The 16,239-nt window shown below is 38.5% G+C and overlaps 1 protein-coding gene across 2 annotated transcripts in view; it reads left to right on the forward strand.

Annotated features, from left to right (window-relative positions):
* Positions 1 to 366: 366 nt before the first annotated feature.
* Positions 367 to 16,239, forward strand: part of WDR7 (WD repeat domain 7) — a gene marked incomplete at both ends in the record, with an annotated part of 101,344 nt that continues 85,471 nt past the window's right edge. The window contains 13 exons of one of the 2 annotated variants that reach the window (XM_079548647.1): positions 367 to 528; positions 1,532 to 1,638; positions 3,236 to 3,314; positions 3,602 to 3,776; positions 5,106 to 5,182; positions 7,035 to 7,154; positions 7,328 to 7,473; positions 7,986 to 8,088; positions 8,849 to 8,987; positions 9,495 to 9,743; positions 11,186 to 11,406; positions 12,940 to 13,135; positions 14,590 to 14,804. In XM_079548647.1, the coding sequence (XP_079404773.1) occupies positions 370 to 528; positions 1,532 to 1,638; positions 3,236 to 3,314; positions 3,602 to 3,776; positions 5,106 to 5,182; positions 7,035 to 7,154; positions 7,328 to 7,473; positions 7,986 to 8,088; positions 8,849 to 8,987; positions 9,495 to 9,743; positions 11,186 to 11,406; positions 12,940 to 13,135; positions 14,590 to 14,804 (1,986 nt within the window). The remainder of the gene's footprint in view (positions 529 to 1,531; positions 1,639 to 3,235; positions 3,315 to 3,601; positions 3,777 to 5,105; positions 5,183 to 7,034; positions 7,155 to 7,327; positions 7,474 to 7,985; positions 8,089 to 8,848; positions 8,988 to 9,494; positions 9,744 to 11,185; positions 11,407 to 12,939; positions 13,136 to 14,589; positions 14,805 to 16,239) is intronic. The other variant, XM_079548646.1, reaches the window with a different exon arrangement.

A 16,239-nucleotide genomic window follows, 5' to 3' on the forward strand; every position in this document is an offset into this window, starting at 1 on the left:
CTCTTAAGAAGCTTTTCTCACAGATTTCCCTCCGAGGAAGGCTGTAGAAGTACACCTTCAGCCACCAGTGCTGCAGATGAGGGCTTAGACACCAGAGACTGAAAGGTTCAGAGTTGTGTAAATATGTTATTTGGTGCATCTGTGAGGATGAAAATCTTCCTCACTGAGAGAAGAGATGATTGTATACTGTGTTTTAATTGAGGAGCAGCATGTTGTAGTGACTGTTTCTTTAGGATAAAATGTTCATAAAGTCACTTCAGACTCATCTTTTACTGCCTCATGAGATAGGAGGGTGTCAGCTGAAGAGCAGGCATATCCATCGAGACCTAATTAATTAGTATTGCTGAAATTGGCAGGTGTGAAAGCAGGATGGCTGGGAACAGCCTCGTGTTGCCCATTGTCCTGTGGGGCCAGAGGGCTCCCACCCACTGCATATCAACCCTGCTGCTCATGGATGACGCGTCGATGATCGTCACTGGCTGCCACGATGGCCAGATATGTCTCTGGGACATTGCTCCAGATTTAGAGGTAAGATGCTTGAGTTCAGGTTGTGCCTAAGGTGTTTATCCTCGTTACCGAAGTGATTTTACTGTTCAGTGTGGCGGCATCCCCTCTGGTCATTTTGTACTCGTTCATCTGTCCTTTCTTCATCACTTCACATGATGGGCCTTGGATGTCACGCCATCCACTTCCGGTAGCAAATATTTCACAATAGAAAGAGAAGTGTTTGCTCTTGAATTCTGTTACTGCTCCTTCAGTAATTTATCTTAAATAATTATTTCCTCTTTTTCTGAAGCTCTTCTAAGCTGTTTTCAATGCAGCTGCTTTGTAAAAACCAGAGATTGGAGGATTGTATCTAGAGAGTTTTTTAAGGTTATTACTTGATTAATCTGCTGATTTCCATGAAAACTGAAAGAGAAAAGAAATCTAGTAGCAAAGATGAAGATTGATTAATTATTTTAGATATGGATTTTACATTACACATTACTGTACTGAATACCTAAAATTCTCAATATCCGAGTTATTCCCATAAATTGTTTGTTCAGTATGTTTAAAACATAAAGAAGGAGGGGCCAGTAGAAAATGACTATTACCTTCTAGAAAGGACAAATTAAAGTCACTTTTTCCTTTTTTTTAATCAATGAATGCAATGTATGTAGTTTATAAATAGATGTATAGGGCTGTGAAATGTACTCGACTGGGGGAAACTTGCTGCAGTATAACAATTGTTTTGAGTTGGGTCAAATTCAATCTATCATTTAAAATCACTGTTAACACGAGTATTATGCAAAGTAAATTTTTACACAGATTTGTATTATGTTATTGGGTAGAATTTTTTTTTTTTTTTTTCATGCAACATCCTGTGCAAATGCTTTCAAGGTTATATGTCCACAAGTGTGCTAATAAAATGTGCATGTATACATGTAGCCACATATTTATATAATGTATAAAACAGAAATCTGGAATATGCATATTCTAGTTAAGTAACACTGTGTTATTTTTCTCTCACATTTTGTTTCCCTGATTCTAGATTAATCCCAGAGCTCTGCTGTTTGGTCACACAGCCTCAATCACTTGTTTATCAAAGGCCTCTGCTTCCAGTGAGAAGCAGTACATAGTGAGTGCGTCAGAGAGTGGGTGAGTTCTCTGAGCATTTATTAATATGCAGATCTGTTAAATAATGGAAGTTTCGAGTAGAGTAGAGATCAGGTTGCTTGCACCTATGTCTTCTCATTCCACAGTGCTTTTTACTTAGTCCACTATCTGTAGATATTCCAAATGATGGGACTTCTCCACTGCAGGTACTGAGTGTGGTCATAATTTGGGGTACACAGTGTGACTGAGTGCTAAGGGGTGGAAAGAGAACCTGAGCATAACGATGGCTTTGGAGATAAGGGGAGCCCTGCTGAGACAGCACCCTGCTTTCCCTCATTGCTGCTCAAGGCCAGATAGCTACTTATCAGAGCTGGCCATGAGCCTGGGCAGCTGAACCCCATGTGGAGAGGGTGCAGTCACTGTGCCCTTGTATTCATTTTCCTACCCTGGCCAACTGTGGGACAGTACATCTTAGATGTCAGCAAGAGGACCATAGTTCGTTACTCTGACTAAGCGACTCTGGGAGGGCAGAGGTTTCAGGTAGTTGAAGAAACTGCTCTTGTCAGCAGGAATCTGGAACAGCTTTCTAAGAAGAGAGATGAGCATTTCAGTCAGAACAAATAGCCTTGGTTTGTTGACTTGCATTGAGTAAGATGGGGTCATGTTTCACCTCTGTTTCTTACTTTCTGCCTGCATAAGTGCAGTTGGAGAAGTATAGGTTAGTTAGCTATGCAAAAAATGAAATCATTTCTTTTTATCCAGGGAATATGTTTAAACAATCTTTTAATCTGAACACTGTGAACGTAGTTTGTCAGAACTTAGAATTTCCACCTTGTAGTGATTTCAGTACTAAGTAGTTTTTTTGGGGGGGTTTAGGGCAAGAACAAAAAAGATTTCTTTGTGAAATGATACATCTGATACATAGGGGAAAAGTCACTGACAGATTTTGTTCTGAATAAATTTAGGCATAACATTTCGAAAGTCAAAATGTAGGGGGAAAAATCTGTACATAGGGGTAAATGCTTTTTTTTAGCTCTCTGAAGTCTGAATTAATTCCTAGAGGTAACTGTAATATTTTCTTATCAGGTAGGCCAGAAAAATACTCTCTGATACTCCTTTTTGTTAGTTGTTCTTTGATTTCAAGTTGGTCTTAGAATTGCTGGAGAGTTCCAGGTGATGCTTCCACCTGTCATCAGCTTGGAATCTCTGAAAACTTTCAGAGTTCACTGCTGTGTGATAAAGTTCTGGTTTTCTGTAATACATTTTTCTTCCTCACAAATGTGGAAAAGACAAGCTAATCTTCAGATATCTGATAGGGTGCCATCGATGTACACAAATGACTTGAAATAACTGTGAGAGAAATTGGAAATCCTCAGTCACATACTTGCATTTAATTAATATTGATGTTTTATGATGTAGTGTGGTATTTTATTCATTTCCTTTTGTCTTTGTAGAGAAGAACAGTCTGCACAGATTTGGGTAGCGCTGGATGCTCAAGTAGATTTTGTGGTTTCTTTGTCTAAATGCAATTCATACAGTCAATAATAAGCATTTAATTTATTCCAATGTAAATAATTCTGAAATCCTTGGAAGACTGAAATACTTCGGATGTAGTTGTAATCTGTCTTTTGTATTTTAGGGAGATGTGTCTGTGGGATGTGAATGATGGCAGATGCATAGAGTTTACTAAGCTAGCCTGCACACACACTGGCATACAGGTTGGTATTTGTGTATGATTTGGTAATCCTATTCTGCATTGTATAGCATGGATATAGCCGAGTTATTGAAACGGGAATGAGAACATTGACTCTATCAATAAGTACCCTGCGTTTGAAATAGGAAACAGCAGGTGGGAGCCTCTGCAAAAAGCTCCTTCATCACAACACAGCAGCAATTTTGGAGTATGTAGCCACTAGGATGTATTTATGTAATAGTGATCTTGGTTAAAAATGAAATAGTGTCTTGCATGGAGTGTAACTTCTGTGTTGTGTTAATGTCCACTTAGTTCTACCAGTTTATGGTTGGGACTCAGCGTGAGGGGAGACTGTTATGCCATGGACATTATCCAGAAATTCTTGTTGTGGATGCTACCAGCCTTGAAGTTCTTTATTCTCTGTTATCAAAGATATCTCCTGATTGGATCAGCTCCATGACTATCATTAAATCCAACAGAACACAAGGTAAAGTTTTTTGTTGCTTTTATTGTGGCTTTGCCTCTCTGCAAGGGAATACATTTGCTTCAGCTTTTCCAAGAGGCTGGGGAGGAGTCCAGAATGTTGCTTCTTGCTTTTTTCTGCCACGTGGGGGATGAAGGTGATCTTGGGCAGTACCAAGCCCTAACTTTCTGTAAAAGTAACAGATGTGTAGTTATTTCTATCTCTGAAAATACAGCAGGAGAAGACTTGATAACGTTGTGGGTATTCTTTCTGTTGCTGTTACATCAGATGAGAGTTTAGGCTCTGGCCAGATTTAAATGCTTTTTCATGAGCTGAGCATAAAATACAGCTAAATCAACTCAACAAATTGCTCACCTGGTAAATTGCTAAATTGATTCACATTCCTTAGGAGTTCCTGTGAAAGACGGGAAAAGTCTTAATTTTTTATGTTTTTTTTTTTTTTTTAAATAAAAGCATGTTCTGCTAGAGTGAAGAGTGGTAACCTGTTTTCACTGAGAGTTGTGAGAGTTTAGGAGAGCACTGTGATAGTAAGGGCCTGAAAACTGGCTTGAGACTGGAGGAAGAGGTGCAAGCACTCCAAATGCTAAGGCTGTTATCTGCATAATTGCATTGCAATTGCATTGTTATCCATTGTGATGTGTGGTGTACATTGAGATCATTTGGCACATAAGAAATTGTGATTTTTGACAAGATATGTACATGCCATGAGTATTTCTTTTGATTAGTAGCTTTATAAAAAAGCACTGGCATAACATTTGCAAAGCTATTATTGCAAAAAATATATTTAAAATCCTGGTGTGGGCAAGCTAAATCACTGTCCCCACAACATCAAAGTTACTGGAATAACTGGAAGTGAATTCTGATTTTAACTGTTGTCTGGACTGATTTTACTTCTTGTTTTGTAATCATTTTTATATTTTGTAATCAAGGACTTACCCCTTGGCTTGATGGAATTTTGTTCTGCACTTGACTTGCCTAGTAGAAACAGGAATTTCTAGAAGATTTGGCACTGGATGTGGATTTGGAGTGTGTGGTTTTCTGCCCTTCTCCTCATCACCCTCTTTGTATTTTGAGCCCTAGATAATCATTAAGAGTGCTTGCTTCTCTGTCATGAGACTTGCAGTGATTCAGCGCTTTCACGTTTGTGTGCATGTGCTTCTGGCATGCTGTTTTGCAAAGTAATTTCTTGATTCTGAAGCAAACGTTTCAAGATGGTTTTGATACACTTCAGTGTTGAAGTATTGTCAGATGTGTTTGTACTCAGATACGCACAACGTGTAACACAACGAAGACTTCTTGTACTTATCAGCTTATTTTTTGTTTTTTCTCCAGAGGACACTGTTGTAGCAGTTTCAGTGACTGGCATCCTCAAAGTATGGATAATAACATCTGAAGTTAATCGCATGCAGGTAAGCAAAGGCTTTTGTATTACTGGTATGTCCCAGAAGTCTTATAGGACACTTACTGTCGGCTGTTGATAACCAGAATTTTTTTCTGGGACTCTGTTCTGATGAAGATGTAAGTGAGATGTGAAGGTGTCTGAAAGACTTACTGACCAGAGAGCATAATACTTCCCAGTATTCATTATTAATTATCCACAGCTCAGTCTTACTGGTAATTTCTGCTTTCCTATGTACTGATCAGTAAAACTCTTAAAGGAGATTTAACAAGCTTTTCTTGCGAATGATCTATTAAGAGAAACAAATTGAAGACATAGATTATTATACTTGTTTAGCAACTATGAACAAAATAACATTATAAATAACACATAAACAAACTAGTTCCATTTTTATGTTTCAGGAGTGTTTATATCAAAAAAGCAACCAAGTCTGAATTAGGTTGGAAGACAAGTGTAATGGAATTACTCACTTATAGTCCTGTCAGAGGATAACAAATACATTATTAGTATTTTTTGTTTTAAAATTTTGAGATTGAAGAAGCCATTTGCTATTGAGGCATTTCTGAAAACACCTGTCATGCAACTGATCAGTTTAGCTAATATCACATTTAACAGTTATATTAAGAAAGTAAAAGAGTGAGCAGTGAAGAGTATATAAGTAAAAAACACAAAGGCTTAACTAACAGGTGTTGATCACAACATAGGCCATTTGGAATAGTGAGAACCTTGAAAGAAAGAGATGAGCTGAATCTGCTTAGTTTCAGCTGGCTGTTGAGAAGCCAGGTAATTCATCGAGGGCGATCACACTAAGCACAGCTTATCACATTAGCACAGCTAATCTGTCCATCTGAGGAGTTCACTAGGTTTAAGTCACAAAGGAGAATGCTGCATGCTCTTGCAGATCTAAGAAAAATAGAAGGCTTGGTTTCTCCTTAGAAGTCTGCCATCTGGCATCTAATGAAACTGCCTAGTCCCTTTTCCATCACGTTTTCTGTCATGTTCTAAGTTCATTTTTAGCTAAGAAAAAATCAGCTGGGTGTCATCTTGTTATCTGATTGCCATATGCATGTTTTCCTGTGAAAAGACTGCCAGTTTCAGGGGCTGGTTACTGTCACACTGTCAGAGTATTTCAGTGGTTTGTCCTGTAGGACAAGATGTTTTTTCCTCATTTTTGTAAGATGGGGAAATACAATTTCAGGAAGATAGTGTTATGGCAGAGAGATCTGTAGCAGAGTAAGGAACTGTAATCTGGGACTTTTGAGCACCTGTTTCTGTTTTAACTGCATGACTGTCCTAATCGTCTCTGCCTCTGGTCTTGTTTTTTTTCTTGTTGTTTTGTTAATGGAAGCCTGCACACTTCTGGTTGATTCAGTCAAGCGTTTATAACCAGCCTGGTGAGAGTGCTCAAACATTCACCAGGTGGCATGATTCTGTGGCTGGAGCTGCACAGACTCAAGAGAACAGGAGGACATGGCCAGACTTGGCAGGTGGGGAGTGGCAGCAGTGTCCCACCTTCCTGCAAGGTGTCCCATTTCTCATCACTTCCTTACTCCTGCTCCTGTGTATGTGCTACTCGCATCTGCAGGCTTGACTTCTTAATCACAGAGCTAAGATTTGAGATAGGTTTTAGCAATAGGAATATCAAAATGAAGCCTAAGTACTTGTTTCAGTTAGGATTCACAGAAATGTTGACCATCTCATAATTTGAGCAAGATTGAAACCATCGGTAAATGCCTTTTTTGAAGTTGTTAGGACAGTAAGTAATAGCTTGGTTTAGTTGCCTTTTATTTAAAAATATGTGTGACGTTAACGTTACTTTTTTATTGTTTTTTTGTTGGTTTTGTTTTGTTTTTTTCTTTTAGGATACAACACCCGTATTTGAAGAGGAGTCAAAACCTATTTATTGTCAAAACTGTCAAAGCATTTCTTTCTGTGCATTTACCCAGCGGTCGTTGTTGGTGGTGTGCTCTAAATACTGGAGGGTAAGCTATCTTATTCTTACTGCAGTAGCTGATGTAATTAAATTGCCAGTAAGACACTCAGAGCAAGTTGTTCTCAGCCCTTTTAGGTTGTCTCTGTTGAAACCAAAATTCATTGCCGCATGGACATTTTAATCTGTGATTAGCTGGTGATAGACTTTTCTGTTTCTTCTCAGGTTTTTGATGCTGGAGATTATTCCCTTTTATGCTCGGTCCCTAGTGAGAACGAACAGACCTGGACTGGTGGTGACTTTGTGTCAGCTGATAAAGTGATCGTGTGGACAGAAGATGGTCAAAGCTTCATATATAAATTACCAGCCAGGTACTCAACAATGAACACTGCTTTTTTTGTTTTTAGATGAGCACGTGGGAAATTTTGAATAAACTCTGTGTATCTTTGGCTTGTATTATATTACAAGATCATGTGGAAGTTATGGGAACTGTTATTTCACGAGCAAACCTGAAAGTGTGTGTCCTGCAGATATGTCACATCAAAGCAAGGATCTGTGAATGAGGTTGTTTCAGCCAGGCTTGTCCCACTGTTTTCTAGCGTTTTGATAACTCTTTCACTTTATGGTAGCTGTTGGAGAATGTGTGATGGCAAGGAGCGTGTTTTGCATTTTAACAAGTCAAAATATCATTTAAATATTTCCTTAAGCAGTGATTACAGCAGTGGTCTGTAATGTATTGTTTTGACAAGTGAAAAATATAACATGTTAGGGCTTGGACATTGTTTTTGCTTAAGAACCTAGCATTTCATGTAGTTAGCTAATGATTCAGCAATTAATCTTGTCACGAGGAATTTTAATCTTTTCTTTTTGTTCTTAAACTCAGCTGTCTTCCAGCCAGTGACTTGTTTCGTAGAGATGTGGGGAAAGCAGTAGAAAATTTAATTCCTCCTTTGTTGTACAGTGTATTGGACAGAGCAGATAAACAGGTAAAATATGTTTCTTTTGTATTTTCCTTTGTGGATAACACTCCTTCAGAGTGTTGAAGTATGCAAATGTCATGACATCTTTTTTCTCTTTACAATGTAGACCTTCAGGATCCTTTTTTTTTTTCTTTTACTAGAGGAAGTAGACATTTGCGGAGATGAGTCTGTGGTCAAATGAGTCTTCAGTTCTCATATGACAAGAGTTTGTCATTCATCAGTGCCTGATGTTCTGATTCTGAGTTGAAAAGCTTAGATTTTCCCAATGTGAAGAGATGCCAGTTCTGGCTAAAATCCTTGTTGAACTGTGCTTTGTTTTCATATTGCATTGTGAACTGCATCTGCTATAAAACAGATGTGTGATATGCCTAATCATGTATTCTGCTACAAGTATAAGTAACTGTCTGATTTACAAATACTGTCATTGCTGAACTATTGTAGGAATCCTTTCTTTATCTTAGCTATTTAAACTGTTGACAAATTTGAGCATAAATTTTAAACAAAAATATATATTTAGGATATATATGTATTCTAGATTTTTTTCTTTCCCTTAGAACTGATTTGTTTTATAACTAATCATGGTTTCCATCTGATTCATGTTGCTATATTTGGCCTTTCCTACTAGAAAAGTGATAAAGCATATAGCAGTTGGTTTTTGTTCTGCTTTCTAAAATACACAGTGGACTCTGTGGGAAAAGTAAACATTCAGATTTGTGCATAGAAGGCCTGTGTCTGAAGCTTTTCAAATTTATTTTCTTTTCACCAGTTACTAATATGTCCCCCAGTCACCCGATTTTTCTATGGACAAAGGGAGTTTTTCTCTAATCTGCTGATCCAAGGAGACTCTTCAGGGAGGCTGTGCATTTGGAGTGTTCCTGATACGCTGGAACAAGACTGTGCAAAAGGTGGGTGTGACAGAGTCCTTTGCTAGGTCTGTTTGTGAGTGTCTCTGTTTTTTGTGTGTTTTGTTGCTGGATAAAGCACTGTTGCTTTTCCTGCAAATGCGTGAAGCTTTTCTGTTGTTCTTCTTCCTTTAATTGCTGGCCTCTTGTTAGAGCTCTAGTAACTTGAAGTTTTTAATATATGATCAAAATCTTATGCTGGACACCTTTCAGTTATTACTTTTTAATTGCTTTCTCCCCAAATTCCAGCTATGATGTCTGGAAGTGCCATGTGCAGTCTGCCTGTGTAATAACTTCTTGTAGCTTAAATCGTATGTTTTCCCAGTCTCATGTATTGCTTCCTTGTGTAGCTTCCCTGGCCCTGGGGTAGCCAGTGAATTGATCTCAAAAATGTATCTTTTACTTTGAACAAGGTGTTGTGACACACTAAAAGTTGTGACTTTGAAATCTCTTAATGAAGGCATTCCTGTTCTGGTTCTTCAATTATTTTTTTTCTTTCCGTTCCAACAGGACTGCAAGCAACAACTTCGATATCCCTCCAGGAAGCTTTTGATAAACTTACTCCTCGCCCAGCTGGAATTATAGACCAACTGAGCTTAATACCAAACATCAAGGAACCACTGAAGGTTACAGCCAGCGTGTACATTCCAGCCCATGGGCGGCTGGTTTGTGGTCGGGAAGATGGAAGCATTGTCATTGTGCCAGCAACCCAAACTGCTATAGTTCAGCTTTTGCAAGGAGAGCATATGCTTAGGAGAGGTATGCTAACCAGCTTTTGAAAGGCACAACTGCATTACAGTGTGTGCTTCTCTCTTATTACATACACTGAAATACAAAATAGTCCTGCAAAGAGAGCAGTATAGACAGGAGTTGGATAGCTATACTCTTCATAACTCTGATGTTACGTTGTGATGAGGAAGCTAGGTAACGAATTAACTGTGGACAGTCTAAATGTATTTTTGAAGGAGGACTCCTTCACTGGAGGAGTTCACCTGTTTCACCTGGGTTTCTGGGGTGCCAGAGAACAGACAGGCAGCACATTCAGCTGAGTACTGAGGTGTCTGTGAGTATCTCTTTGGAAAAATAACACACTGAAATGAGAATTCCTCCTAGTGTGGAGTGTAGCTGGTGGACGTGATACATTGTCCTGCTGTTGCACTTTTTGATGCCAGATAATGTTGCTTTTGTACTTTCATAAAGTTTCCAAAAAGGTGTTTTGAGTCCAGGATTTTTTTGCAAATGCTGGCAACTGGAAATGATGTGTGAATGTTTTTCAAGTGTGCAAATGTGTGTGTGTATGTGTGTATGTATATATGTGAGGTTGTCAGTTATGTCATATCGTTTATACAGATGATTATTTTTAAATGTGAGTTGTTTTAAGTTGATGTGTTATTCTGCAAATGACTGTTGGTGATTCTTACACTCATATAAAGTACAGAAGTGCTTCTATGTTTTCTGTGTAAGATTTGCAGTGTTTGCTGGAAAGCATAATTATAGTGAGAAACTTCAACTATGTCATACGCACATTCCATAGAATACTTGACTCTGGTATTTAATTACTGACCTCCTTTTGTTAAATTGCCAACTAAAAAGGTAGTTTTCATTGGTTGGAAGGTTACAGTGACAGTGGTTTTTAACTGATCTCAGTAGACAGGACTCATTGTTCCTGCACTGTGTTCACAAAAGTTGTTTTTCTTCTAAATTTAAATTTGTCATTTGTACCTGTTCTGCTCAGGCTCTCCTGTGGCTACTGCCAAATAAGATTTTGCAGTTTTTCTGATATTGGTCTCATTTGATTACATCTCTAGATAAATTAATGATCAAGTGGGAAAAGCTTGGTATTTTTTTTTCTTTTTCCAGACCTTTGTGGAGTGCGGTGGTTTTGGTTTTGTTTGTTCTGTATTTTTGTTTCTGATGGGATTATCTTAGGAGGTAGGCTGTTTTAAGACAGCTGAAAATTGTGAGATCGTGCAGCCAGAGGAGTCATCAAGTCCATGTGAAGTTAAAACAAAAAACAGTGAATCTTTTAAAGCAAGGCAAGGCAAATTCTTTAAAAACATCTGGCAAAAATGTAGTATATGTAATTTTTTTTAATCACAGGCAGTGCTCTGTTTTGTTTATTGTATCAAAATTTAAAATGTTTTTTATCCCTCTTTTCCACTTTTCTCCCCCCCCGACCCTGACTTTACCCCATTTCTCAGGTTGGCCACCTCACCGGACTCTCAGAGGTCATCGAAACAAAATTACTTGCTTACTGTATCCTCACCAGGTTTCTTCTCGTTATGATCAAAGGTATTTGATCTCAGGTGGTGTGGATTTCTCGGTCATCATATGGGATATATTTTCTGGAGAGATGAAACATATCTTCTGTGTACATGGTGGAGAAATTACACAGCTTCTAGTTCCACCAGAAAACTGTAGTGTAAGTTTTAAATAATATGTTCTGATAACCTGTCATACACTTCCCATAAATGCTGCAGCCTCTTAAATCCTTCTTGAAAACGTGAATGCAATGTGAAATACCAAAGCTCCAGCTCTGAGCTCAAGTATGACCCTTATAGGCATTTAAAAATAATGTGATCGTTCTGCTAATTTTGGTTGTGTTTACACCATGATTTAGCTATAGAAATGACTAAAAATAGAAAAAATGGATATTCAAACATGGCTAGCTAAGGAAATGATTGGCTGTATATGATTATACAGCATTAACAGTGGGAGAACATTTCTGCCACATGAAGTGAGCTTATTTCTCTGATGAGGTTTGAGGCTAAGGCAAGACGCACTAAGTTAGCCCGTAGATTTTGAATGAAATTTCATTTTTCATAGCTTGGATGAGCAGAAAGAATTTAATGCATGTAATGACATTGATTTACTTCAGAATCATAGTTTCTCTGTTTTTGCTCAAGGCAATTTCTCTGCTTTTTGTTTCCTTGTTTTTTCTTCCCTTCTTTTTCTCTTTTTGAACATTCTTCTGCTTTGTTGCCCTCACTTTCATTCCTGTGTTTCTCTAACACGTTTCCTGTACCTCTGCACTGCCTCTCTCTGCTGTGATGCTAATTTGCCTTGGATGTACCTTTGAAAACATTTGTGACTTGACAAGTTAATCTAAACTGAATATAGATGTAAAGTTTTGAATTTAAACTGAAATATTAATGCACACTCCAAGTCTAGGAAGAGTTGGAAGAAAATACAAATTTTCTATTCAAATTGTTTACGGAATATCTCACAGTGACTTCATCTGTGGGAGTATTCATAAATGTGTGCCAGGGACCTGAGTGTTCTGTCTCATGCATCACAGTGCCTGGCCTTTCTTTTTTTTTTTCCTTGTTTTAATAAGGATCACACATCACTGTTAGGTAAAATATTTCAGCCTCTAGAGTAAAAAAAAAAAAACAAAAAAAAACCAACAAAACAAAAGCGATTATATAAATGTGATGAGATTGAGAGTTAGTATTCAGAATTTTATTTTGTCAGATGACTAGGTCTTTTTTTTTTTTTTTTCCAGATAAATAAACAAATTCACAGTTGCTTCCTATTCAGATTTTAAATGTTTGTAAAACACTGATAGAAAATAATTAGCCTTTTGTGGAAAATTGAAAGGTTTCTGACCATTGTAAGACCAAACAAATACATAAGTGCGTGGCTGCACTGAACAGTTTTTGGTTCAGAGCATAACATTTTTTCAAGGTAGAGATACTCCTCAGCTCTGCAGAGATGGCAGGCTGGTCTGACAGCCTTTTGACTTTACAATTGTGAGTGGCTTGCTCTTGGAAGAGTTTGGTCCAGTGGGATTCTGTTCCTAGTGATGGCAGCAAGTTCTGCTGTGTATTTCTGTCCCTGTGTTTTTCTTAGAAAATACATTGTTAATCGTTACGCTTGATTCAGCGGAGATGAGGGTATTAAAAGCAAACTGCCTCCATTAGGATTAATCTGTATCTGTTTGTTTCTTTTAAAGGCAAGAGTCCAGCACTGTATTTGCTCTGTGGCCAGTGATCACTCTGTAGGTCTTCTCAGTCTGCGTGAGAAAAAATGCATCATGTTGGCATCCCGCCACCTCTTTCCTATTCAAGTGATCAAGTGGAGGCCTTCTGATGACTACCTGGTGGTGGGATGCTCTGATGGGTCCGTGTACGTCTGGCAAATGGATACTGGTATGGTTACAGTCAGATGTTGTTTAATCAATTTTCTTAATAATGCTTGGTAATCTGTGTAAGTTGCATCTGAGAGAAGTGTTAATTGTTTCCACGCTTTCTGTCTTTCCCTTCCCATGTTCTCAAAGTTTGTAGATTAAATAAACCTTTGTTAAATATGTACTTCAGTGTTTAAAATGACTTACTTGGTTTTGGAGAAGCCTAACTTGCTTTGGCCTTTTTCTTCATGTTTGCTTTCCCACTTTTCAGTTTGTCAGCATATATGCTTCCTCAGTTTGCCTGGAAGTTTGGCGTAGAAGTTCAGCACCTTAAGAATCATTAGTATCTTCTTCTGTAAAGTGGAGGATAGTGCTAAATTCTGTTTGTTTATCTGGAGTTTGTTTTCCTTTGTTATTAAAGGGGCTGATCTTCCCTTTAGAAGACAGTGATTAAGACAGATTAACAGAATGGGCAACAAGGCATGAAATTGCAAGCTTGATTGTAAGAAATGTCTTTGTTGAAGGGGAGAAAGTGAGGAAAAAAATGTCTGTGGTGTATGTAACTACCTTCTAACGCCTAAATTCACGTAAGGAAAAAAATCCCAAACCTACAATAATACCTGAATATTATTTTCAGCTTATTGATGAAATAATCCTCCCAGCGCTTGAAGGGAGGATATAAACAGGGAGGGGAATGGCTGTTTAGGTGGATAGTGATAGAACAAGGGGGAATGGTCTTAAACTGAGACAAGGCAGGCTTAGGTTGGATATTAGGAGGAAGTTTTTCACCCAGAGGGTGGTGAGGCACTGGCACAGGTTGCCCAAGGAGGCTGTGGATGCCCCATCCCTGCAGGCATTCAGGGCCAGGCTGGATGTGGCTCTGGGCAGCCTGGGCTGCTGGTTGGTGACCCTGCACATGGCAGGGGGTTGGGACTGGATGAGCACTGTTGTCGTTTTCAACCCAGGCCATTCTGTGATTCTGTGAAATCGAGATGAGAATTTCAACCCTGCTTGCAGCAGAGAGTTGCAACTAATTGATCTTTAAGATCTTTTCCAACCAAAGCCACTTGGTGATTTTTTGTTTGTTTGTTTGTTTGTTTCTGAAGCTTTAGGAAACAAAAAGGAATCTGATATCCATCATGGGATGTTTAAGCCATGATAGTTGGAGGATGGGAAAGGGAAATCAAGGAGCTGAGAACAAGATTCTGCTCCATGCTGGGCCCATGCAGTCTCCAGTGTGTGCAGTGCAGGATCACACTGTTTATTTTTGAACTTGTTTTGATTTTTATTAATATTTTCTTTGCGCACTTCAACCTGTTAGAAAGTTGGGGAAATCCCATTCCTTGAGGAATATTACTACTAAAAATAGCTGTTAGCACCTCTGAAATTTCTGTGCGTTGCATCCCGTTGTATTGTGATTTTGGGGGTATTCTGCATTGTTCTTGCTTAACCTGCTGTTTTTCACAATGCTCGAAGGTGCTCTGGACAGATGTGTGATGGGGATAACAGCAGTTGAAATCCTGAATGCCTGTGATGAGGCACTGCCTGCAGCTGTGGACTCCCTGAGCCACCCCGCTGTCAACCTGAAGCAGGCCATGACACGGCGCAGCCTGGCTGCCCTGAAGAACGTGGCACACCAGAAGCTGCAGACCTTGGCCACCAACCTGCTGGCTTCTGAGGCATCTGACAAAGTAAGCTGTGTTCCTCTTGGTCTGCTTCCAGTGCAGCGTCTGAATCGGTCTTCATTTGAAAGACTCTTATCCAAGCCACTCTGATATTTTAATAGAAAGACCTGAGGTTGATCTGCCTGGCCTTGGTAGGGTCCTGCATTCATAGGATCAATAAGGTTTGAAAAGACCTTAAGTTAGTTTATCTGGCCTATCTTTGTAACTTGAAAACTTTTTATGATTTGTTTTTTTAAACGTGGCTCATGAAAGAAATTAAAATATTTTTCTATTACTGTCCTTTTGAAATGGAAAATACCATTCTTCTTGCTAAGTATGGGTCTATGTAATTGTCATGTCAGTATGTGTTTGTTAATATCTCAATGTCTGTTAAGAACAAGTAAGATTATGAGTTCATATTCTTCTGCAAATGTTTTCTTCTTGCATATGAGAGGACATTTTAGGTATTTAAAAAAACCTCAAGACAAGCAAAAGAATATTCTGACAAGAAATGAGAACCCTGAGGTACCTATGTTTTTATTATTTCAGTCTTCTTCACGCCTGGGATTAAAATCTCCAGACAAGAGAGCAGTGTTAGATTTGCTTGTGACCATATTAAATCCTTTAGCAGGAACAGTTTTTTTCCCAGACTGTTTAAACCTAAACAGTTACGTCTGCAGAAGCAAATGCGAGAAGCTAAAGGTTGATGGAGGAGTAATGTGTGCTGAAAAACTGCTGGGATTTCTCTTGCTGATCTTTGCTCGTTAGGGATTTCTCTCACTACTCTTCTGTACAGAAGTTTAGGACCTTTCTGAGGGAAATCCACCCAGAATCACCTTTCTGACTACAGCTGCCAGGATGTAGCTAGATGAAAGAGAAGGGCTTTGTTTTTTGGGTTTGTTTATTGGTGTAGGAAGATAAAGCATGGATAGGCATCGGTGTATAGCAGATGTAAGCATCTGTAAGTAGAATGGTCATTATTCCTTGCCTCTGCTAGGGAAGCTATGATTCTTGAGATATTTTATTTCACTGACAGACATTTAGGGATCATAATGATGAATTTGTTAAATTGAGATCATCACAATCCAAATATTGCTTTCTTTATTTTTGGTTTGGTTTTGTATGAGAGCAAATTTTATTATATTGGAAGGAGTATCCAGGAAACTGGAAAAATAGCCTCAGAGTTGTATGCTAGAGAAGTATGTAAGAAGCTGTCCCTGCCCTGAACAGTTTGCTCTTCTTTGAGCAGATATTGGGATTAGAGGATTTCTAACCTCAGCATTGCTGTGACTCTGTCCCTTATATATATGTAAAATCAATTAATAAAGATATTCTGATTCCAATGTGCTGCAGTTCATCATTTTTCCCTTTATAGTAGTCTTTAAAGCTATGGAATTTGATTAGCCTGTAACTCAAAAATGTTACTGGCATCCTAGGGAAAAAAGCTTGCATTTTTCTTTTT

This window comes from Tetrao urogallus (assembly GCF_951394365.1).
Source record: "Tetrao urogallus genome assembly, chromosome: Z".
NCBI lineage: Eukaryota > Metazoa > Chordata > Aves > Galliformes > Phasianidae > Tetrao > Tetrao urogallus.